This window comes from Melozone crissalis, unplaced genomic scaffold, assembly GCF_028551555.1.
Source record: "Melozone crissalis strain CALT ecotype California unplaced genomic scaffold, PUWL_Pcris_2 ptg000013l_1, whole genome shotgun sequence".
NCBI classification, from domain to species: Eukaryota; Metazoa; Chordata; class Aves; order Passeriformes; family Passerellidae; genus Melozone; species Melozone crissalis.
The window spans coordinates 36,074,106-36,098,364 of record NW_026535791.1 but is presented as its reverse complement, the minus strand read 5'-3'; the positions used below and the strand labels follow the sequence as shown (position 1 = coordinate 36,098,364).

Sequence of the window (24,259 nt, the reverse complement as noted above, 5' to 3'; positions counted from 1 at the left end):
CAAGGGAAGACTTAATGCCAGAGGTGTTTGTTTCAGACATGAATTTCTTTCTATGCCAAAAAGCACAGATGCAAACCTTAGATTGAAAGTTGTTTGGTCCTTTTGTTTTGCTTTTGTTTGTGTTTGAAGAAAGCTGATTTATTAAGAGAATCATAGAAAACAAAAAGCTAAAAGTGATTAAAAATTGCAGGAAAATCAGATAAATATTAGTTTAATCCCACATCATTAAAAAGGAGAAAATTACCTTTGCAAAATTAATTCAGGCTATCAACCCATCAGGTTGATGTTTGCAAATGGAATTTTTCAATCTGGTATGGGATCAAGATACAGGATTGTTTTTGTTGAAACAGTTGCTGTTGAAGTAAACTTTGGAGCCAAGTTTGTGGGAAAGATCACTTTAAAAAGTGCAGCACAGTGTGCAGCAGCAATGATAAAAGTGAGGAAATTACCTTACCGGTTGGAAACAGGAAGCATGTTTTCAGTGTGAGAGTGGTGTGTTAACAACTGGGTCCTGGGTTCCTTTGTATGAACAGATGGGCAGCTGGAAAGATTCAGTAGCTTTTTGGCTCTCCAGGCAGGAATTCTGCCTGACAGAAGAAATGCTGTAACTAGAGAGGCCCAAATGACGCTCAGTTCTATTGCTAGAGAACAGCATGCAGCTCAACAGAATTGGGAAATGTGCACCTCAGAGACTGGGAACTGGAGTCTTAATAGAGCTAAAATCTTAGTTTTTGTTAACTCAGGTAATCAATGAATTTTAGTAATTTGAGGTGACCCTATGCATGGTTTGTGCAATTACAGAAAAGCATTCGCTGTTTTGTGCCAGGTTTTGACAATAACTCATCATGTATTCATGGCCTTACACTTGTAAAGGTGATTTAAACCCACCCTTTCCTTGGGGATAACTCATGCCAGGGGAGGTGAAAAGTCATATAGAGTCATATTTGGAAACCCAGTGTTTTAAGTTGTGTCTGTATCTTTATTCTTGTATAAGAAAAATAATTATTAGCTAATAGAAGAGCAGTGGAGGCTAATGACTCGAAAATATAGAAAAATGATAACTGTGTTGCTTGGACAGTGAGACTCTTTGGGGCACATGAAAATTTACTGAGTATTTCTGGTCTATGCCTTTGGGCCATTATATCAGATGCTCTGATAGTTGATGACCATGTCATCTTTACTGGGCCTAACTTCAATAGTCCCAAGCTGACAGTAAATTTTAAAAGGTCAGATTGATGCATCTTTTGCCTTCTGTTCACAGTTTTTTGAAGTTCACATGTGCATATGCTTACGAATATGCAAGCTAGACAGACTAAATAATCTGTAAATAAATTACCTAGTAACATTTTACAGAATGTTCCTTGATTCAGTTCCAGAAACAAATTAATGTTATTCCAAGATTTGGTTTAATGTTCAGTTGTTGAACTAGTGACTCTCTGCCCCTTATATAATCAGGTTTTGTTGCATGTTTTCTTTAACAGCCAAAAAAAGGAATTAGAAAAATACTTGAGGTACTCAAGGATGTTTTGTGATTTTGTTTTCAGCTGAATGCTCAGCTAATTCTGAATATTTCAGTAAAAAAAAATTACCAGGAGTATTTCTCCTTTATATGGATGAAAATCCTCCTACATGTCTAATTCATTAGTAGTTTTGTTTCAAAATTGCCTGTACCAACTGGGAACCATGGTAACACCAGCTTCTTAGTACTCTAAAAGATTACTTGGAACTGGTGATTTAATATTTATTCTGTGGCAGTTATAAATCTGTCTTTTTGATCTGTTTTGATTGCAAAGGGCTGCATTTTGGTAGTTGTTAACATCCTAAGGTTTTAGATGCAGTCATTCAGTTCCCTCCCCTGGCAGATGGATGTGGGGTACAGGCTGTGGGTGTGATGTGTGATGCTTGCATTGGATCTGCTGTTTGTGAACTTGCCATCACTGCCAAGTTCAGTCTTGTTCTCTCTGCAAAGCTTTGATTCTGATCTGTAAAAGGGCAGACCCAATTCAAGAATTAATTCTCTCTAACTTCTTAAGAAAGTAGTCTCTTTGAAGTACTGTATGTAAAGCAAAATGGTTTGAAAATGTTGATTGAAGTTTTGGATAAGCATGTGTTTGCATTGTTCTTTTTGGCAATAGAAATTGGTGAAAGTTCTTGCACTCTGTGGAAAAGGTTACAAGGTAAATGTAAGCAAATGTTTTAAGTTTTGACTGTTTGCTCATTCCCCTGTTTCATTGGGATTTGTCTTGACTAACATGTAGCTATCTATAGGCTGGATCATCCTGTTGGCTGTAGATAAAGCCTGGAGAAGTGGCCACATTACATAGTAAAAGTTAGATGAGGTCAATCTCATGCCAGGTCTTTAAATAAAATAATGGAAAAGCCATAGAATTTCAGCAGGGACTCATGGTACATTATTATCATTATGTTATGACCATAGTTATTCCAACTTCTAAAATTACTTCTGAAATTATTGATAAATACTACATGGACTGTGATGCAAACATTTACCTTTTCTTTTTTCTTCTTTTTTTCTTTCTTCCTGTATTCCTTTCTTCATCTCCAGGATGCAGCATCTCTTGGGTCTCAGAAGGGTGGAATAACAAAACAAGGATGGCTGTACAAAGGCAACATGAACAGTGCAATCAGTGTGACAATGAGAGTAAGTTTAAGAATATCTTACATGTAACAAAAACCTGAGCACTGATATTCGATATCCCTGGGCCTTGGAGAGGTCAATCTGTGGTATGTGGTTAAACTCACAATAAGGAATACCTTAAGATTACAACAGAAAAACTATCTACCACAGTTTAGTTCTAAAAAAATTCTTATTAAAAGAAAGAGGGAAGCTTGTATGTACTTCATGTATCTGAAACCTTGCTTTTATCTTATATAAATCAGAAAAAAAAAGCTATGAAAAATCTAGTACGTGAGAAAAATTTTCCTAACTCTACCCTTGTGTGATTTTAGTGGAAAAGGGACTGTGTAATATTGATGGGAGTTTATTTGTTTGTATTTTATATAAACTATAATTTTTAATATGCCTCTTATAGAGTCAGTTTTAAATACCTTTCAATAGGTCAAAAATACTGTCAAATGGTATTGTACAGTCCTGCTGCAGATATCATAACTTACTTATTTTAATTAATAGTTTCTGTTTTCTTTTCTGCAGATACTGATTATGTTATCTATAAATAAAAACTTTTTTTCTCTTACCTACTATGTAAATAGCACTTTTGAGTATACAATGTGAAGCTAATTGATACTTGTTGTCACTGTTCTTCCCTCCTTTCTTTTCACTAGTCATTTAAAAGAAGATTTTTCCACTTAATCCAGCTTGGTGATGGATCCTATAATCTCAATTTCTATAAAGATGAAAAAATATCAAAAGAACCTAAAGGATCAATATTTCTAGATTCATGCATGGGAGTGGTTCAGGTAATTATTCTCCTGCTTGCCAATTAATTTGATATTTATTAGCAAGTGAAATTTTATTTAAAATATAGATTGGTGTTGTTGAATGTAGATAAGTACCTATTATGCAGAGAAACAAGTAGACAGGCTGCATCTTGCCAAAGCAGTGAACAAGATTTCAAAGGGCAGGAGACTGAATTTTTGAAATCTTTCTGAAAAGAACATGAATTACTGGTTGATGTCAAGTATTTAGCAAACCAAATTCTAAGGCAAGTGCACAAAGAACCCCAAAGTTGGCAAAGTAATGACAGCATAAAATTGAAGTTTATTTCAGTTAGATTTTGTGCTTGCATGAGCTGTAAAATGTTTTTCATAGCTTCTTGTGTGGGATTTTTGTTGCGGGAGCTGTATTGAATTCAAACACCCTTCCAGATGCTTTCGTTTGACCTTTCTAGTGTTACTTTTTTGTGCTTTTCTTTATTTTGAAAAGTTAAGGGCTTTGGTAAAATGTTTGTCAGTAGCAAGTGCCAAAGAAAAGATTGTTTTTCATTTTTTTTGTGATTCTGTTATGTATTTATAGTACAGCATGTAACTGTTCTGTTAGGCACAGCATACCTGGAAAAACCCCATGGCTCTTGGGGTTTTTTTTAACTTGTACAAAAAATAAAGAAATAGGCAAAGTTTAATAAAAATATCGTGGTTAAATAATATTTTTGTAACATAAAGTTGTTTGGAGATTTACACAAAGACATAAACCAGCTTTACAGAGGATTTTTTCCCCCCAAATATTGTAATATTGTCTTCTGGATACACATTTAATAGGTAACTTCTATGAAAATCTTATAACTGTAATAAATTTTATCATATTGCAAGTTATATGTATAATTTTGCAGGAATTATTTTGCCTTAGAGATAGAATTCTGGCCAGCTCCACTGAAGTGAATTTAATTTGTGTTTTTAAAACAAGCCAACAAACACAAAAGTGGTTGCTAAACCAGTCAATAGGTCTCATCAATAAATACAAATACGGATGGAGGGTGCAAAGAGGACAGAGCCAGGCTCTGCTCAGTGCTGCCCAGTGACAGGGCTGGAGGCAATGGGCACAACCTGAACCACTGGAGGATCCCTCTGAACATTAGGGGACACTTTTTCACTGTGGGGGTGACTGAGCACTGGCACAGGTTGCCCAGAGAGGTTTGGAGTCTCCATCCTTGGAGATGTTCAAAAGCTCCCTGGCCAAGATCTTGTGCTAAATGGCTCTAATTGCTGTGCTTGAGGAGGGAGTGTTGGATGAAATGATGACCAGAGGCCCCTTCTAACCTCTAACTGTTCTCTCATTATGGGATTTAAAACCTGAAAATCTCTTTTCCTCACACATGCTTTCATGCTGTTCCATACTTTCTGTTCTGGTAGTTCAATCCAATTAACCTCAAGTTTCCTCAGACTCTGCCAGAAGCTTGCTTTTTAAAACAAACAACATATTACTGTTTCTTTTGTTCTTCTGCAAGTAGGGCTGATACAGTCATCTCTAAGTAAAAGTGTACTTTGGATGCTTTAAAATTTATAGTTGGCTAAGTCTCTAGTGCTGTACTGTATTGTACAGTACCCTCAATGATCATCTTGGTACCTGGTCTTCAAAACTGCGTGTAAAAATTTGAGACTAGTTATGAATTAGCATCATGTGCAAAGTCAAAACCAGTTAGTGCTCACTTCCAAGAAGCCAAGTAGTTATTCAGTGGCTAGAATAAAGGGGTTTGGAAATAACTCTTTTCTTCACTTGAATTTTTGGTGAGGAGCAAGTAAAAAAAGTAGATTTAAACTATCAAATATTGTCCCAATTTCAGACATGTAGTTTTATTGTCTTATATTATGTCCTGTATCCTTTCTGGCAAACCTTATTGTTTTACTGTTGGTGTTGAATTAGCATTTAAAAACTCATATGGGAAAAAAGTGGTATCTACACAGTAGAAATTGCACTTCCATTTAACAGAAGAGGAAAACAAAGGAAAAAAAGACCCAGCCATCTTACTTTGAAGTAGTCTGATGTGGAATTCATAGAAATGGTTTTTCTCAGGTAGTTATGCTTACAAGATTTTGTTCTTGGAATGAGACTACTTGTTTCAGAGTCAGTCTTTTCAGTGAGGGGAGATTAGTTCCTACTGCATTGCTATAACACTCCCCTGGTCTGAGTTCATTCAGTGCATTTGCTTACTTACTTTTTCAAAGACTGTAGATGCCTGAGAGAAAAATACTAACTTCACTTACAGACATGAAGTTAGACCAGAATATGCTGCTTCATCAGAACTTGTATCAAGAGGAATGCTAAATTTGTGCAATAGCAGGGTTTTTATTTGGTTGGGGTATTTGTTTTGGGTGGATTTCTTTTTTCCCCAAACTTTAGTGAAGAAACTGGAATTCTTGGAATTCTGTTTGGTGTTTTCATATTTGGTTTTGTTTTGTTGGGGTTTTTGTTTTAATACTAAATTCTATAGAGACTTTTCTGATCAGAGATGTGGAGCACATAATATATGCAGTGTATCTATTCACACATTCAGCCACATGTGTAGGTATGGTTGCTCTAATTCAGTGTTTTGTGAAATCTGAGATCTGTGACATCTACTGCCTGTGTCAAGCTTTTATACTGTCAAACATAGAGGTTACTTTTCTCAGAGTTTTTCATTTATTTCAGCACTGACTTCAACTGGTAAGATTGCCTTAGAGCTACACTTTCGTTTGTACACTTGACAGAAACTCAGCTTTGGTAGAAAGCTGACTGTTTTGTCAACAAGTAGTTAATTGAAGAATCAGAGATACAATGAAACTAGTATGTAATTTGGCATTTAATTTAACTTAAACAAAAAATCTCCCAACCATTAAGTCTGCCTTACTGTTTATTTTAGTGTTTTTCTAGTGCATTATCAATTTGTAAAACTAAATTGATGATAATATAGAATTTTCATTTAAGACTTCTGAATTCATTCCCAGAAACATGAGTCAGGCTAAGTAGCATTTGAAACCCTGGTTTAAATTGTGTGGAGAAGGATGACAGAAATGGTTGAGGAAAAAAAGAGGAACTGATTCACAACTTTATGTATATCTATATGACTAACAGTATTGGGGTTATGTTGGTTATAATTTTACCTCCAGTGTAAAATCCCAGTCTGCAAACAATTGTCACTCAAATATAATAGTCTTTCATGCTTTTTGTTTTCTTTTGTTTTTTCAGTAGCCCTTAATTGGCTTCATTTCTAGGTGATCTGAAGTACATAAAGATTTGGAAATGGGATCTTTTTTGTTTTTATAAAATGATTGCAAGCAGAATGATGACTGGAAACTGGAATACAGGCTGTTCTCCTTCCTACTTGCACTTGTTGCAGTGCTGTGGATAACTTCAAAGGGTCAAATGTCAGAGAGCAAAAAGTGTCATTACGACACATTTTTTCAAAATATCAAACTGTATTTTTGTATAGCATATCTGAAATATGTGTAACTTCCTTTGATAGTGGTTAGACAGCATGTGAAGTGCTACACAGGTCTTTTATTTTCTTATAGAACAATAAAGTCAGACGTTTCGCATTTGAGCTCAAGATGCAAGACAAGAGTAGTTTCCTTTTAGCTGCAGACAGTGAACTTGAAATGGAAGAGTGGATAAATACTCTGAACAAAATCCTTCAGCTTAACTTTGAGGCTGCAATGCAAGAAAAAAGAAATGGCGAGTCCCACGAAGGTAAGCAGGGTTTCCAGCAAGGCTGATGTTATGTGACCATGTCTCCTTACATGCATTTTGGAAACAAGGGCTTTCATGTGGCAAAATTTTTTTGTTTGTTTTCTTTGGGCATAAAAATTGCAGGCATTTTTACTGTCCACTTCAACTGATGAGCATTTTAACCTTTTGGGCATTAAAACAGTATAGTTCTGTATTGATTCCAGTTGAGTCAAGTCCACAAGATAATTCTGAGATTGAATAAGTCTAGAAAAGTAGAACCCACAACGTAGAACCAGGACTGAGGCAGCTTGAGGAAGAAAAAAAACTTAGGATGGACTTGTTTTGGAATGTGTAAAATGCTGCTGAAAATGAAATAATCTGTTCTGTGGTCACTGTAGGTAGAAATGGTGGTTACAGTGTGGGGCTTGAATTTAAATATAATTCCCTTGACCACAGATATTTCCTGCAAGTATTGAAATAGACTGCTTGGGTGTAGAATCCTTTCTGTTGGAGCCCTTTAAGAATGGATCAGGCAGGTATCCGTAAGGAATGCAGTGTATGGCACCAGTATTTCAGTGACAAAAGGAAAATCTGAATGTCCTCTCCTTCACTTTTCCTCTTGAGGGTGGATGGGGGGAGAAACTGGTGTGAACCCAACTGTATGCATATCCAAAAGAGCCTGGAGGATATTACAGAAGGATGGTTTTTTATAGAGAGTGCAAAGTACCAAAAGGGATCATTAGAGTTTAAAATGAGATATCACAGTCTTCAAAGACTGTCAGAATTTAGTGTGATGTTTGCAACAAAAGCAGATCTGAAAAGGAGAAGCATCTTGCTCTGGGAAAGACATTTTAGTCTGTGGTCCTTAGTTGACCTTAGCACTGCAAGATGTTTATAGCTGACTGAATGGCTGCTTTGTAAATCCAGTAACTGTTGGTGAGTAGAGCTGGGAACCTAATGAACAGAGGGAACTTGTTTTGAAATCAAGTTACAATGCATTGTGGAAAGAGTAATGTAGGTTTGTGCACTAAGTATCTGCTTCTGTTTGTAACTAGTTTCAACTTTCAAGAATCGCTGCATCAAAATGATGTAGTTGTCCACAACCTATTTATGCTAATGATTGTCATTTTTGAGGGGGCAGGAGATTAAAAAGGATGAAATTCTTTTGCTGTGGAGTTTTGTGAGCACGTTGGAATTTTTATATTTATTTTAAAATGAGTTTTATAATTTCAGATGATGAACAAAGCAAACTGGAAAGCTCATCAAGTAGTTTTGATAACTACTATCCTGAAATTGCCAAGGTAATATATATTGTAAATGTCAACTTGGGATATAAAGTATTAAACATAAGTTAGCCACATGAACTTTCAGTAGAGGTAAGGCATTGGCTTGTAGCTTGTGGTGCTTGGAAAGCTTAGGAGCTCTTTTATGAGGTGTGGTTATTGAGCTTCATTATTTTCTGCTTTTGGAAGGAAACAAGATATTGTCTTGAAGTTTCCTATATAAATCTTAATATGCTGTTTAAATTCAGCATGTCTTATTTTATTAATTCATTCTATTTTGTGTTGGTTTATTGCATTCAGGTAAGTGTTAAAGTGTTTCTATAGAAATCTAGCTATACTAAAGTCAAGTTTTATTTTTAGACTTAAAAATCCAGGGCAGCTTAATAGCAGTGATGAAGTGAATGTATTTTAAGATGTTTGTGTTTATAATGAACTGGCAGGTCCATGGATGTTTCCTGTGTTGCCATGGTTCTTGCTTTTCCATTTTTTTCTTAGTGAAGTGTGATATAAACAAGCATGAAATAAAATGGAACCAAATAGAAAATAACAGTAACTCTTTCTCAGCCCATTTGCAGACTTTTATTTAAATCAGTGAATTCTGTGTTGCAGTTTGTTTTGTGAATTTTGTAAAGAAGAAATTTTTGTTAAATCACCCAAGAACTTTAACTGGTGACCTTTTTTATTGAAGCTGCAGAATCCAAACTCCTTTCTGTGACTTCCTTACTCTTTCTTCTGTGTGGTACAGCCTGGAGTATTGAAACTTTTCTGCTTGACCATTCTCTGGAATGCTCTCCCTTTTTTTCCTGAGGATCTGTCTGACCTAGTAACTCTTCCTGAAAGTAGTGCAGCTTATGAACTGAGAATAAGCAAACCAAACTCTATTTACTTCAGTAGCTAACATATCAAAGGATCCAGTCAGAATACATTAACAAGCTTTTACCACCCAAATTGGTTGGCTGACTTAATTCTTTCTGTTACTGCTTTGTAATCAATTTAGCACATGCACACAAAAAGCTCTTATGTGATAATCTAGCTCCAGCTATGGCTGTAATTGGAAGTTAATTTGGATTGTGGTGCATATAATCAAAGCTTCCTAGGAAGAGCTGCAAGTATCAAACAGCATATTTGCATGAGGCCATGAAAATTTGTTTCAGAATTAAATATGAAATTAGATGCTCTTATTCTGTGGAAGATTTTTCTTTTTTCCCAGTCAGTTATTATAATGCTAATGGTCCATATTCCTTACAGAGGGGACTTTACTTCAGGGCTGCATATAGTTTTGGTACTCCAATTTCCATAACTTTTGGATCAGAAGCATTCAGCTCTTAAAGCTCGTTATTTTCTAGAATATTATTTTTGCTCAGTTCTTTAAGCACTCCATGTTTTATTATTATTATTTATTCCATTGTTATAACGTATTTACATTTCTATTTCCTTCAATTTTTTAAAATTTCCCCTTCCCTTCTAATTCACCTTTCCTAAACACTGCCTTTCAAAATAATTTCCTCTAATGTATTTTCCTAGTCTTTTTTTTCCTGAGGAAAATTACAGAGAAAACTCTGCCCATTTTCATTACTCTTTGTGTCTTAACTTGATTGTTATGTATAAACGGTGTTGTTTGGAGGATTTTTTGTCCTTTATTCTATCTTGCCTTGTCTTTTCAGCTGTTGTTTGGATTTGGTTCTTTTCTCCCCAGTGGAAGCCTTGCAGGGTATTGGGCTTTCTTTGAGAAGAGTTTATAGCTGCTCTATTATTTTTGTTAGTTCTAGGAGGAAAATTTCACAATAGCTGACCTCATATCCTTATGAGGAGAGAGAAATTCCTTCAGGGGTGATTGTAGTGCACCTGACAGTAGGGGAAAAACCAGATTTCCTGGGAAGGGTTTAACCCTTGTGAGTACATACATCTCCAAGCCTTCATTTTTCTATCAATAGCTGTTAGTTCATAACATGAACTAAATAAGATTGTACTTTGCACTTCAGTGCATAGATGCACACACATCTCTCTCAGTCTGTCTTTCCTACCTATTTCATGTTCCATTTATCTGAAATTTAACTACCAGAAGTGAATGAAGGGGTTTTGTAGTAGATTTTTTTTTGTGTGGTCGGTTGGGGTTGTTTGTTTTTGTTGCATTTATTAATCTTAAAATAAATTAGACCTCTGAAGTAGCTGTGACTGTCATGATCAATGTGCCCAAGCACTTCCTTCACCATTATTGGTCCCAGAATACCTTGAGGTGGGAAAATACTGTCTCAGTTTTACAGATGAGGAAATAAAATGACAGAGCCACTGATGTGCTGTAGACAGGGTTCATGGTAACAGGTAACAGGTTCATGCATTTTCAATTCTTGAGTTCTGACAACTGCCCCTGTTCTGTCAGTCAAAAATGCATATAATCATCTGGTCTTCCTGCACAAAACACTAAAGAATCTAAAACTATTCAAGATGCTTTAGCTGAAGCAATTTCTGTCTGGCTCCTATGGCTGGGCAATCTTCCTCCTTAGTTCTTGCCACTAAATTTTACCTTTGCAAAACATGCACAGAACTTTCTTGCCATCCTTAAACTTTTTCATATTTCCTGTATTTCCTAATTTTACCAGTTGTTCAACAAGCTAATTCTGCCAGTACTCTGCTGGGTCGTCTCTTTCACAGCGACTCTCCTCTTTTCTTCTTTTTGTGTTGAAGTTAGCAAAGTAAAGTAAATGAAAACCATTGGAGCATTTATATTCAAAATAGCACCTCAGAATTTTCTCTTCTGTAATACATCCTCTAAGCCAAATTATTTTTTTAAATTCCTGTTATCAACCTAAAAATGTGGTTATGAGCTCTTAGAGATTGTTCTTTTGTTTTGTTTTGTTTTTTCTTTCTCTTGAGACACAGTAGAAGTTGCTTCAGTCTCCAGCAAAGCAGATGTAGACAGTAGATCACTTCCTGCTGATGGCCAGTGATGAGCATTTTGGGTTGTAATTTCTTTTAACCCATACAGGCTGATCCAAAAAGAACACCTGCCTGTAATGTAATGTTTTGTATCCTTGTTTAGCCAGCTGCTACTTTAAGAATGGCATTTCTCCTGCATGGGTAATTTTGGTACATGCATCTGTTCATTTGTCATGTCCTGTGACTTTAAAAATCATAGAATGCTCTTTAAATAATTCCTTTTTCAAACAAAGGTAACCTATGTATACCATCAGTCTTCACATTCTATTTTGTTCCCTTTCACTTTTGTTTTACTGTTTAAAGATAGATGTCCACAAATCCCAGTGAACTCTGCAAAGTAACTTTTAAATGTGAGGGGTTTATCTTTTGGAAGTTTTTGGGTTTTCTCCAGCTGCCCACAGGAAAACCACTTCTTTGGCTGTAGAGCTCAAAAAAAGTCTAAAAAAAAGCAACCAACAAAAAGAAAAAAGAAAGCAAGCTATGATGGTGTTTCTTAATTTAGGTGATCTGTTGTTTCCTCAGCAATCTTATAGTCTCAGGATAGCTCTGATCTTTAACCTGCAGTCATAGTATGTGTTTTTATTTAAATAAAATAGGATTATGGAAGTTATTGTTTGAGAAGGCAGATATATAAATAACACTGAAGTGTACTTCTCACGAGCATGGAGGGTTATATGTTGCTGATGTAAGGTTTTGTACTTCCAGGCTGGAAAGAAGCATTAGGAGAAGAGGCTCTCACTTTGTGCTTAGTCATGTTTGATCAGTGTAAACTCAGGAGGTACAAAGCTCAGCAAGGGAGAAATGAATGCACGAATCAAAAATGTGTGGAGCTTTGAACATCACAGAAAAAAGCATGAAAAAAGCTCACTTTAATGGTGTGATATCAAGACCTATTTTCTTATTTTGAACAGAGCACCAGAGAAGCAGAAATCAAGCTGAAAACTGAAAGCAGAGTTAAACTTTTTGCCTTGGATCCAGATGCACAGGTTAGATTTCTTACAAGGAAGCAGGGGTATTTTATGTTGATCCTTTTGAGATGAAAGCAAATGTACCTTACTTTTTCTTTTCTCTTTTTATAGAAACTTGACTTTTCTAGTATTGAACCAGAAGTGAAGCCATTTGAAGAGAAATTTGGAAAAAAAATTCTTGTAAGGTGTAATGATTTATCTTTTAATTTGCAAAGCTGCGTTGCAGAAAATGAAGAAGGACCAACAACAAATGTAAATAATTAATCTAATTACTTTCTGTTAATTTGGAAATAAATTTTCTGATGTTTAGTTGGCACTATCCTTAATGACAGGGATTCATTGTCATTGAGAAATTTCTATTATGGGGATTTTTGCTCTTTTAAATCACAATGAAGGCCTAAATCCTACATAAATTAACTTTGCTGCTAATATTTTTGTTGGGTGGTTGAGAGAAAAAAATTTTTCTTTCAGTGTCTTTTACATGTTGTCAGTAATACATAGGGTGATGGCCATGTGTGTTCATGACAATATTACTTATCTTTTTTTCATACACATTTTTACAGTGATGTAGATGCCAGCACTGACAGTTGATTTTTAATTTTTTTTAATGTCTAGGTAGAACCTTTCTTTGTCACACTGTCACTATTTGATATTAAAAACAACAGGAAGATTTCAGCAGATTTCCACGTTGATTTGAACCACGCCTCAGTAAGGCACATGCTGTCCAGTGCATCTCAACAAATGATGAATGGCAGTGGTGACAGCTTACACAGAATTCAGGACATTCATGAAACTGTCTTGCAATATCCAAAGCAGGTAAGAGCTAGGAACCTGAGCTAGTAGGATTTTGGATGCAATTTTCCTGCATGATTTCATTTGCTTTCTATTATGTAATGTAAAATGTGCATTTTCCTTCTTTATTTATCTCTTGTTTTGTCTCTAGGGTATATTCTCAGTCACATGTCCTCATACAGACATTTTCCTTGTGGCTAGAATAGAAAAGGTGTTACAGGGAAGTATTACACATTGTGCTGAGCCATACATGAAAAGTTCAGATTCATCAAAGGTATGTTATTTTCTTCTGTGGCATGAAAAAAATGCTGAGGCAAACCAGATTGATTTCAAATTAATACAAATCAAAATCTTAGTTGTTTTATGGTAAATTCATGTAACTGGATAATTTGATTTAGTAAGTTGTAATTATTTCATGTAACTATTATTACATTCTAGATAAAGGAACATTTTATTGGAAACATTTATTTCACTTTTTATAATTGTGACAATGTAATTTTTAGAATGCCTTTAAGTAAACTGTTTTGACAAAAGAATATTGGACTTCAGTGTGAAAGTTGAGTTGAAAATTGTTGAACAGTGAAATGTTAAATACAGATCATAACTGTGTCTTCCTTAGTTAATGCATCTTACTTAGTGTAACACAGTTGATGTTTTGTTGTCTTACTTTTTGGTAAGAATAGCTTACTGTAACTTTATCTGCACTCTTGCTGGTTTTTTCCTCCAGAACAATTGAGATCGTTAAGCTTCTGGTTTTATGTATAAAATTCTTTGCAGATTTGATAAATCACTTCTGGAATCACTCAAATCACTTCTGGAAATTATCTACTGGAACATCTTAAGTTTCCAGGAATCTAGGATGGCACAATATTTTGATGTTCTCTGAAACAAAGCTACAAAAAGTTTGTTAGTTGCTACTTCTTGTTTGTCAGTGAAGGAGCAGTGGTTCAATGTTTCTGATTTACAGTTATGCTTAAATAGCCAGACCAGCATACAAGAAAAAGTGATAAAAGTGTTTTTGTAGGCAGTGTCAGCTGCTGTTGACATTCTGCCTGTTTTCAGCTAAGAAGAAACAGTTAACTTTCAGTCTCTTCAGGGCAACAGTGTTCTTTCCTACAAATTTGATGCTTGCTGAGCTGCATGTAAAAAACCATGTATTTTTCACTTGGTCTTAATATAGATCAGCCTACTGATTTGTTTTTCCAGGATTGTGTGAGTTATTTTTTTCCCCCCAGCTATTGTTGGAAAAACAGTAGCTTTGTATTTTAGGAGTCTGGTTTTGATGTTGACTGTTTCTGAGTTAAAATAAAGCCTGAGCTGAGTGTGGGTGATTTTGGTGTGCTTGGGCCTGAGCCATGTGGGGAGGTTAAAAAAGCCCAGGTGTTCCCACATTTGATGCTGAGTTCTGGACTTGTAGTTGTCCTGTACAATGAGAATGCTCATGGTTATATTAAATTATGCTTTCTAGCATTCAATCACTTACAATTTTATACAATGAATGCTTAGTTTGAATTTTTCTTCTGTTCTTGTTCTCAGGGACTACAGTGTATTAATCTGAAACCAATTAGAACACTACCAGCTATATAGGCCTCCATGTGGGTCAGTGTAGGGAGAGAGTTCCAGTTCCCTGCAAAATTACTAGTCTGGACAAGAAAAAGGGAAAATGGAAGCAGCAAGTTCTGTAGCCACAAAAAAAAAAAAAAAAAAAAAAAAAAAAAAAATCACTTTTTCTCCCCTTTAATGCTGAATACAGTGACTTAATGGTCATTGCTTACTAAGGTTTTATGCTTCTGAGTGCTATTTTCCCTTTTTTTTACAGGAAAGAGTAATGGAGAGTTCTCTCAAACACACTAATAGAATCAACTCTATATAAGATCAACAGCACAGATCAGGGATAATATTCAGGAAGTTTTAGTCTGTACATGGTTTTGCTCTGTATGAACACATGGGAAAAGCTGATTTCTGGAAAAGAGAAGCCCAAGTGGTTCAGCTCAGTGTTGAACATCTCAGACCCGTGGGTTTCTAGCTTCTGGTTGTTGTAGTTGTTGGTTCTGTATAATGGAGTTTTTTGTTCATTTAAAAGTTAACAAACTCAAGAATTTAAACTTTTAATGAGAACAGTGTTGCAGTGTCCATACACAGGGTTGTCCATGTGACCTTCATACAATTCTTTCCCATAGTCTGTGTGGAAGAGACTTTGTAGGGGAAGATTTTGTGGTACAAGTCTTGCAGGGTATTGTACTATGTATTCTGCAGGAATGTGTTCTGGTACATAGGGTGAGTGCTGGATATAGGTGGGGGCGCAAGTGAGAGGGGAAATGTTGGGGTTTTCTTTAAGTTGGAGTTTTATTTTTAAAAGCAGTTTAATTTTGCTCTAGCTTTCAGTCTATATTCTGTGTATAATAATGTTTCTCATGCTTAATTAAGTATTTCTTACCAGAAACGTAGACGGGTTGGATGGCACCCATGAAGTGCTGTGAAATCAGCAGGCTGTGCTTAACCTCAAATAGATAGTTAAGAGGCATTATCAATTGTCTTTTCCTTCACATACTTAGGATTAATCGATAGTCTTCTAAAGAAGATTTTCTAATTCATATCAGTGTCAATATGTGGGTTTTGTTCTTTATTACAGCACTCTGTGTGGGGTCGCTGCATGGTGAGAGAGAGACGATGAATCTTGTTTCTTGATCAGAAGGCTGGATTTATTGATATATGATATATAATACATTATGACTATACTAAATAGAATAAAGAGAGAAGTTTGCAGATGCTTGCTAAGCTAAGAATAGAAAGGAAAGAATCTAAAACAAAGTTGTGTCTAGGGACTCAGTCCCCTAGCTTGCACTGGTGATTGGCCCTTAATTATAAACATAGAAAATGAGCCAATCAAGGTGAATCCTATTACATTCTACAGCAGCTGATAACAATTGTTTACATTCATCTTCTGGGGCCCTTTGCTTCCCAGAAGATACAGAAATCAGAAAGAAAGGATTTCTGTGAAAAAATGTCTGCGACAGTTCTTGACTACTAATGGTTCAGAAAAACGTAGCTTTTAAAATATGGCTATTTCTTGTGTCCCTTTTAGGTTGCACAGAAAGTTTTGAAGAATGCTAAGCAGGCATGCCAGAGATTAGGTCAATACAGAATGCCTTTTGCCTGGGCAGCTAGGTGAGGACAAATCTTGTCAATCTGTATTTTTTTCCTAACTTTTCTCTAACATCTCTTTTCATCTCCCTTCTTGTAAAACTTAATGTGCTATTTAAATTATTTCTTCTTTTGCTTTCAATTAACCCAAGATTTCCAACAACCTTGTACGTCAGCTCTGTAGTAGGAAAAGAGTTATAAACATACATTATTATTCAAACTGTAGATATTGCCAGCTGTTTTCTGTTGTCAATATTTTTTATGTTATTAAGGATGAAATGGCTCACACTTATTTGTTAGACTGAGTTATTTATATGTTAAACTCACCTACAATAAGTAAAATATTAAATGCTTAGTGAATATTAATGAAGGATGATACTGGATATTCTGATTTGTAATAAAAAAAATTCCTGAAATGAATTTCAACACTTTCATAAACTCAGCTAAAAGCAGGATTTTTACTTTCAGGACGTTGTTTAAAGATGCCTCAGGAACCCTGGACAAAAGTGCAAGATTTTCTGCTCTCTTCAGACAAGACAGTAATAAACTCTCAAATGAAGACATGTTGAAATTGTTAGCAGATTTCAGGAAGTAAGTCTGATTTTCCCACTTGAAAAAACAGAAACAAACCAACCTAAAACCCCCCACTCCTAACCCACACAATATTTTCTTATGGTCTTGAACTGGAGCATCTAATGTTTTGATGTATGTATTTATAAATGTCTTTCACATCAAATATAGAATCTATATAAATATAATTAAGGCCTTCAAACAAGCTGCAGATCTTTCTGTTACATGGTTTGGGGCTGTAAACAGGACTGAGGTATAATCCCACATGTAACATGCTGTCATATCCTGAAGTATCTCTGTGCTAGGAGTTATGTTTGCACAATATGCTCATCTGTCTCTCAAAGGAAAACAAGTATGAGCAGAAATCATCTGTTCCCTGACCTTGGACAGGGGATGCTGGCTCTCAGGGAAAGGGATTCAAGCAAGTCTCCAGTCCACCTTCCTTGGGAATGCGTCTCAGGATACCTAAAAACCAGAACATTTTTACCAAGTATTCTTAAAGCTTTTATTGGTTTGTGTGCAAGGCTTATAAGTATTAACTTGAACAATCACTAAGCACAAAATGAGCTACAGTTTCTTTCTACTTGCTTAGCAAATCTGATGAGGAGATGAGGTTTGCAATAGATATTTTAGGTCACTTTTAGCAAGTGGCTAAAAGTTTTGTTGAACTTCATGTAGCAGTGGAGTATGCTGGTACTCTGTTGGAACTTTAGTTGTTGAGAATTTTAGATTTTTTGTGTTGTTAAGTACTGATTTTTAAGAGAATATTATATTTAACTTGAGACTGTAGAGAAAGTTTTTTTAAATTAAATAGTAGAACTGAGATTATAAGTAAGTAATTTAATTAAAAGTGTGTGATATTACAACAGACAATAATAGTACTCCTTGCCATAAACACTATTACTGGAATTGGAACAAACAGTGAATTAGCCTGCCACACTACTCTGTGAGTTAAGGGAGTGCTTCTGGTTATTGCAGCATCCTGTTTGTGGAACCATGTACAGTATTTCACAGGAAGTACAGGAGGAAAGGAGTTCTAATGTCTAAGGCATATCTATTGGAATTAGAATCCCAACTCCAACCAGAAGTTTGCGTCACATCATGGGATTGCTTTTTGGGAAAACTTTGCATCCACTTGCTGTGCAATAATTTTTAAAAATTATGCTGCTGACTGTCTTTATTAAAGGGTTCTGCATGGTTTTGGCATAGAAAATACTTCTTCTTCACGTTTCTGAAGTAGCTATGTCATAACATCTATACTTGGGTTTTGCAAGGTGAATTGTTAGTCTGGATAAAGCAGGAGATAGAAACTTGCTGATTTCTCTTCCCCCAGGTTTATCCTACTGCCATAAACCCTTATCACTGACCACTGAGATTTAAAACTTACTTACAGATTCCCTCTTGGCTGCAAATGATAGTTGCCATGAGTTACTACATGGCAAAATTTAATTTTGAAAAGGTGTTTCATTTAAATTTAAAGAAATAAAAAGTCATGTTTTTCTGTGACCTTTGACACACTTGTGTCTTTTTTTTTCTTTTCCTGAGGGTTTAAAGGAAAAGAAAACTGTGTATCTAGGCAAAAAGCAAGACCAGATCAGTCATGCACCCTCAAACCACCTTTCCTCTCATTCTCCTATTTCAGGATATTACTTTTGCCTCTGTTTCCTATTATCTTTTTTTACTGGCATCTGATTTGCATTTAGCCTGACTTTGAGAGGTTGTTTTTTTTTCCCCTTCCTACAGACCTGAAAAGATGGCCAAACTTCCTGTTATTTTAGGAAATCTGGATGTTACAATTGACAATGTGTCACCAGATTTTCCAAGTAAGTATTAACAAACACTGTTAAATGCACATTTGGGCTTTTTCCTCTTCAGTTCTTTATTTGTTTTTTTCAATGTATTTTCAGATTACGTTAACTCATCATATATTCCCATGAAACAGTTTGAAAGCAGTACCAAGACACTCACAGCATTTGAAATAGAGGAGTTTGTTCCCTGTATACCAAAATGCACTCAGCCGTTTACCATCTACAACAATCATCTTTATGTTTATCCAAAGCACTTAAAATATGACAGTCAAAAGTCTTTTGCAAAGGTGAGTAGAGGAAACCTGTACCAGTTTCTTTCTCAGGTTTAGTTAAGGTTGTTTACATATTTATTTCTGTGATGATTAATTGCTTGGGTTTATGTTTTTTAACTACTGCTTTAGGCTAGAAATATTGCAGTGTGTGTTGAGTTCAAGGATTCTGATGAAGAGGATTCTTTGCCTTTGAAGGTCAGTCTTTTCATTTTTGTGGCTGATAGAAGTAAATAGTGAGCAGTTAGCTAAATAACAGTAGTACTGGATTAATTATCTAGTTTGGGATGATGGATTGAGAGTAACTTCTGGATTGCTTGCTTGTTTCTGATAAAAGAGATTCTAAAGAGTCCTCAGAGCATTTAATGTCTTTAATATTGTTTTGCTAAAATTCTAGGAATAAACTTGTTGCAAACAAGGGTATTTTACCCCTGCTCCCCAGTAAGTTAAAACATTAAAGATATATTTCAACTGCAGAGCCAAACTCCATTTTATGAGCTATCACAGTGTATAAAAGGTGCCTGGAAGACCAGAAGTAGAGAAATGTAGAGACATCCTGAAGTGAGATCACAGTGTCAGCTCTACTGCACAGCAGGCAGACTTAACATCATGTAAAGAAACCAAGTTAAACACAAGTTAAAATATTTCAAATTCTGGGTGAGACATCCTAAGCTGAGAGTGAAAAAAGGATCACAGGGTCTTTTTGTTCTTTTTTCCTTTTCTGTATTCTTAGTGTATCTATGGTAGGCCTGGTGGACCAGTATTTACTAGAAGTGCATTTGCTGCTGTTCTGCATCACCATCAAAATCCAGAGTTTTATGATGAGGTAAGCTGCCTTTCTGAGGAAACTACCAGGTCAGCTACGATGTAAATTTCAAATTACAAGAAAATATTAGAGGGTTGCAAAATTCTCAGTTAAATCAGGTCCCCTTTCTAAGGACCTTTTATAATTTTTGTATGTTTGATTTGTGGTCTAGCTTCAAATAACATGTAATCTGGAATTACTCTTTAAATGTAGAACCAGTAACACATGTCAGTGCTCTGCCTGAAAACTTCTACAGAGATTTCTTTGCCTTTCAGATTAAAATAGAGCTCCCCACTCAGTTACATGAAAAGCACCATTTGTTGTTCACATTCTACCATGTCAGCTGTGATAATTCAAGCAAAGGGAGTACAAAGAAGAAAGATGTTGTTGAAACACAAGGTTTGTACACCAATGCCTTACTTTCAGTCATTACTAGTGAATTTTTTTGAAGTATGCTTATCTGGTAACCCATAATTCTTGTGATCTATATAATGCTTTCTAATTACATAGGACTGACTGAAAGATTTAATAAAATATTTCTTCTAATTTAAATGTTTCAAATTTTGGTTTAGAGTGTCCTTTGAATGTACAGTGTTTTTCAAAATCAGTGACAGTTACTTTGTGCTTTCAATGTTTTGTAGTTGTTTGAGTTCAAATCATTTGGCCTTTACAGTAACATTTTCTATTTTATGAATTACATGAATTATTTGTTAAGACTTTTGTTGTAAGGGTATATGTGGAGTTTCATAATATTTAAAATTACTTGCCTTTCATATTCTGTAGTTGGGTATTCTTGGCTTCCTTTGATAAAAGATGGAAGAGTGGTCACCAATGAGCAACAAATCCCAGTGTCAGCAAATCTTCCCTCGGGCTACCTTAGCTATCAAGAAGTGGGTATTGGAAAGGTATGTTATAGAAAATGTCTGTAATCTTAAAAAAGAACCCAAATTTAGTGGAGAGAAAGATTGGTTGTAATTCCCCAGTCAGCTGATAAGATTTAAGTAATTTTCCAATTTCATAGTTGAAATGGAATGCTTAGTAAAAGTCAAAGTTAGTCCAACTTAGAGAACACAGAAAAACCCAAAGAGAGATGGGAGACAGAAAAAAATGTATCAGGACAGGTTGAGTCAAATTCTTGTAAAAGTCAGAAAGTTGTTACATACTTACTTCTGTTATTATTTAGCTGATACAGTTAAAATATGCTTATGTTTCATTTTTCTGTAGTAATAATTAACTAGAAGTTGCAGTGATTTTTAAACATTTAAAATTATTTTGAGTTTATGAAGGTATGCAAATAATCTGAAGTCCTTTACTAAATTTTTTTTAGCATTTCATGCTGTCTCCTTTCAGTAAGTCCTTGATTCCTGAACAAGTCTTATTCTCACATCTTGATTTTTGTGATCTCTATACTTCACAAGTAAAATTTATGGTTGTATTTTTCAAAGCAGAAAGCTTGCATAATTGTAGTCTTAAAAATCATACCAAGGAGGATACAAAATGAAAATGTGATAGGGAATTTGACAAAGTTTGAATGCAGAGACAAAATTGACCAATTTTGGAGGAAGAGACCTAAAATCAACAGCAAGAGATGCTGCTCTCCTCCTTTTCTACCAGCTGCTCTTTTTTAAACTCTGCTGTAAGCTTTCCAACCATTGTCTCCTTCACATCTTCCATCCTCTCACCTTGTAGGTGTATTCTTTATGCCTCTGCTGTTTGTCTCTGCTCATGCCCATGGGTAGAATATCAGGACCAATATGACTAGTGGTAGATTTAGCAATAAAATCTCTCCCTAACTGGATATCAGGGTCAGCATTCTCAGTTCTTTGGAAATGGGATGAGAAGGAAGGACTGACAGTGTCACTACCTGTCAGTGACATATGTTAAGTTTTAAACCTTGTGAGTACCTGTGGAAATCCTCGTGTTATTTTTCTGAGAAAACTAGTAAATATTTCTCTCTAGTCAGAAGTTTCTTTGCAGAGTTTAGGGGAAACACAAAATCTGTGACTTGCAGAGAATCAATTTTGTTAGCCACCAAGGAAAATACTGTGGGACTTGTAAAGTACATTTTAAGCTTCATAAATGCTTTTGGAAATATTGCCTGCATAATTTTGCTTTATTTATGACTTTATTCATTGCACACTGCATTTCTTCAACCTGTTTTTTTTCTTTTTGAAAGAAGTGTTGTTAATGTTACTGTTACATGTTTTATTTTAATATACTACTACATTATTTTACTTTTCCCCCTCATGTATGTGTGCAGCATTCTGGTCCTGAAATTAAATGGGTAGATGGAGGCAAACAACTGCTAAAAATATCCACTCATCTGGTGTCAACTGTGTATACACAGGTGAGTTATAAAGCAAATTTAATTAGAGATTTTTTAGGAATGATGTGTGTTCATAGTGTGTATATACAATATATGGGAGGACACTTAAACTCGGTGTGTTCATCTCTTTTTTGTCTCTTGGGCATTTCTCGTGGTCTCTTTCTTTTACATCAGATGTGAAGAAAAAATCTTAAATGGCAGTCATTCAAAACATGAGCTTTTGGTCTCCTGTCATCCATTCCAGTCTGAATTTTCCAGTTAGATGAGAGGTCATACTGGTCTAAAAGCTGTTTCCTGGCATGTCTGCAAAGCAATGAATTCTGTTAGACCTTTTCATAGAAAACATATTATGACTGGTTGGGATAATTAAGTATGCTGTTTTCTGTCAGTAGGAAGCAAATATAGGGGTCATTTTGTATAATAGGTATTCAAAAAACACTTGAAATTTTATTTTAAAAAAATAAGACTTATTAAGTCTTTAGAATAGTGCACTTCAGCTATTATTTTTGAAAATTGAATCTATGGACAAAGACATGTATTTTATACATATAAATAATTTTAATAGATTATAGATTGTAATGTTAGATATTGTTTAATTTGTTGTTCTTTTTGTCTTTGACAGGACCAGCACCTGCATAATTTTTTTCAGTACTGTCAGAAAACAGAGTCTGGAGCTCGTGCACTAGGAACTGATCTTGTGAAATATCTTAAGGTATAAAATGGCAGTGAATAACAGATTGTATAATTCATTTATGCTTTTGCAAAGCCTTGGAGCTTCAGACATTTTATAGGTCTCATTTTTCAGTGTGAGGATTAGTACTATGACTGTGACTCATATTAATGGAATATGCTGTGGAAAAAACCCACAAAGGTACTTTCTGCCTTAAATAAATTGACAATCTGCAATGTAAGAGGAAACCACAAAGAAATAATAAGACAGTATTGGTCAGCTTTATGAGTGGTAATTTCAAAACACTAATGGGCTTACTTTGTCAAAATAATCAAATTGAACTGTGTATGGAAATTGTAAGGAATCACAACTCTTGATTTTTCTAAAATTTTGCTTAGAAGGTCATCATTGTTGGGTCTTCAGTTCTCTTTTGTGATTAGATCAATAATGGTTTCCACTTCAATTTTTTCTGACACAGATCACATAGGATGAAAGACCATTTTGTCTCCTGAATAGTGTGGATGTGCAGGCAAACAGTCAGAGACAAGACAGCTGCCTAACACCCAACACTAAATGGAACATTTGATATTTGTTATCTGCATGCACGTTCAGCAAATACATTCTTTTTGTCAGATCCTCTTTAATTCCAGGGAATTTTCTGGCATAATACTTTGTAGGATGAGCTTCATGCACTGCCCTTTCTGTTAGGGTGGTTATGTCTGTAGGATCTTTTGCATGTGATGGCATGCAAAGGCATATCAGGAAGAAATTTTCATTAATAATTCACTTGTCTCCAATTTGCATTAAGTAGTTAGGGATTTTAGTTCATCCTCAGTTTTAGCATAGTTGTTAGTTTATTGCTTAGCAGTAACTAGTGTAATTAGTATTGCACTTAGCTCAGGCAAGAAATCTGCATGTTTTTGTGGAGCTTCTGTTTGCTAGATGTTTGCATTGGTGGATGAAATACCAAAATATACCAATATCAGTCTCAGTGTGCTGTTGGGCACATGGACAGACTTTTCACTGAATGATTACCTAGAGTGCATTGCAATGGAGAAACACAAATAAGTACTTCTAAAATGCTGTTAACAACACCTAATTTGTATCCCTAATTTACTTTCCTGTAGAAAGCATTTACTAAATATTTATATTGGAAAATATCATCAGTTGCTTTCTACGCCATATTTTTGGTAGCAAACACCAAGCGGTGCAAGCAGCTTGTACTTTTGGAAAAAGATTTGCAATAATTTTTTTGGTTTCAGAATTTGTGATTTAAGGGCTGTTGATTCACAGGAGTGACAGTATTGCCACTTTCTTTTAGAGCCTTCATGCAATGGAGGGCCATGTGATGATAGCTTTCCTGCCAACTGTTCTAAACCAGTTGTTCAGAGTTCTCACCAGAGCAAGTCAAGAGGAAGTTGCAGTCAACGTGACAAGGTAAAGAATTTTAAGTGGTTCATAGAGTCTGCATGATGATTTGGTTATCACATAAATCTGTAATTGAGTGGCACTTTTGCTGTTGCAATCAGAGTGTTCTTTATAGGTTTACTTGTTTTCTGACTTCTGTTTA

The 24,259-nt window shown here is 35.3% G+C and overlaps 1 protein-coding gene across 10 annotated transcripts in view; it reads left to right on the top strand.

The window, feature by feature from the left end:
* DOCK9 (dedicator of cytokinesis 9) overlaps positions 1-24,259 on the top strand; it is a 96,027-nt gene that overhangs the window by 32,184 nt on the left and 39,584 nt on the right. For all 10 annotated transcript variants that reach the window (XM_054272180.1, XM_054272178.1, XM_054272175.1 and 7 more), the window contains exons 6-24: positions 2,564-2,659; positions 3,301-3,435; positions 6,964-7,138; positions 8,351-8,418; positions 12,249-12,323; positions 12,417-12,557; positions 12,921-13,121; positions 13,249-13,371; positions 16,183-16,265; positions 16,710-16,832; positions 18,555-18,634; positions 18,719-18,906; positions 19,021-19,086; positions 19,622-19,714; positions 19,969-20,092; positions 20,477-20,598; positions 21,954-22,040; positions 22,642-22,731; positions 24,011-24,126. In XM_054272180.1, coding sequence (XP_054128155.1) covers positions 2,564-2,659; positions 3,301-3,435; positions 6,964-7,138; positions 8,351-8,418; positions 12,249-12,323; positions 12,417-12,557; positions 12,921-13,121; positions 13,249-13,371; positions 16,183-16,265; positions 16,710-16,832; positions 18,555-18,634; positions 18,719-18,906; positions 19,021-19,086; positions 19,622-19,714; positions 19,969-20,092; positions 20,477-20,598; positions 21,954-22,040; positions 22,642-22,731; positions 24,011-24,126 — 2,186 coding nt within the window. The remainder of the gene's footprint in view (positions 1-2,563; positions 2,660-3,300; positions 3,436-6,963; positions 7,139-8,350; positions 8,419-12,248; positions 12,324-12,416; positions 12,558-12,920; positions 13,122-13,248; positions 13,372-16,182; positions 16,266-16,709; positions 16,833-18,554; positions 18,635-18,718; positions 18,907-19,020; positions 19,087-19,621; positions 19,715-19,968; positions 20,093-20,476; positions 20,599-21,953; positions 22,041-22,641; positions 22,732-24,010; positions 24,127-24,259) is intronic.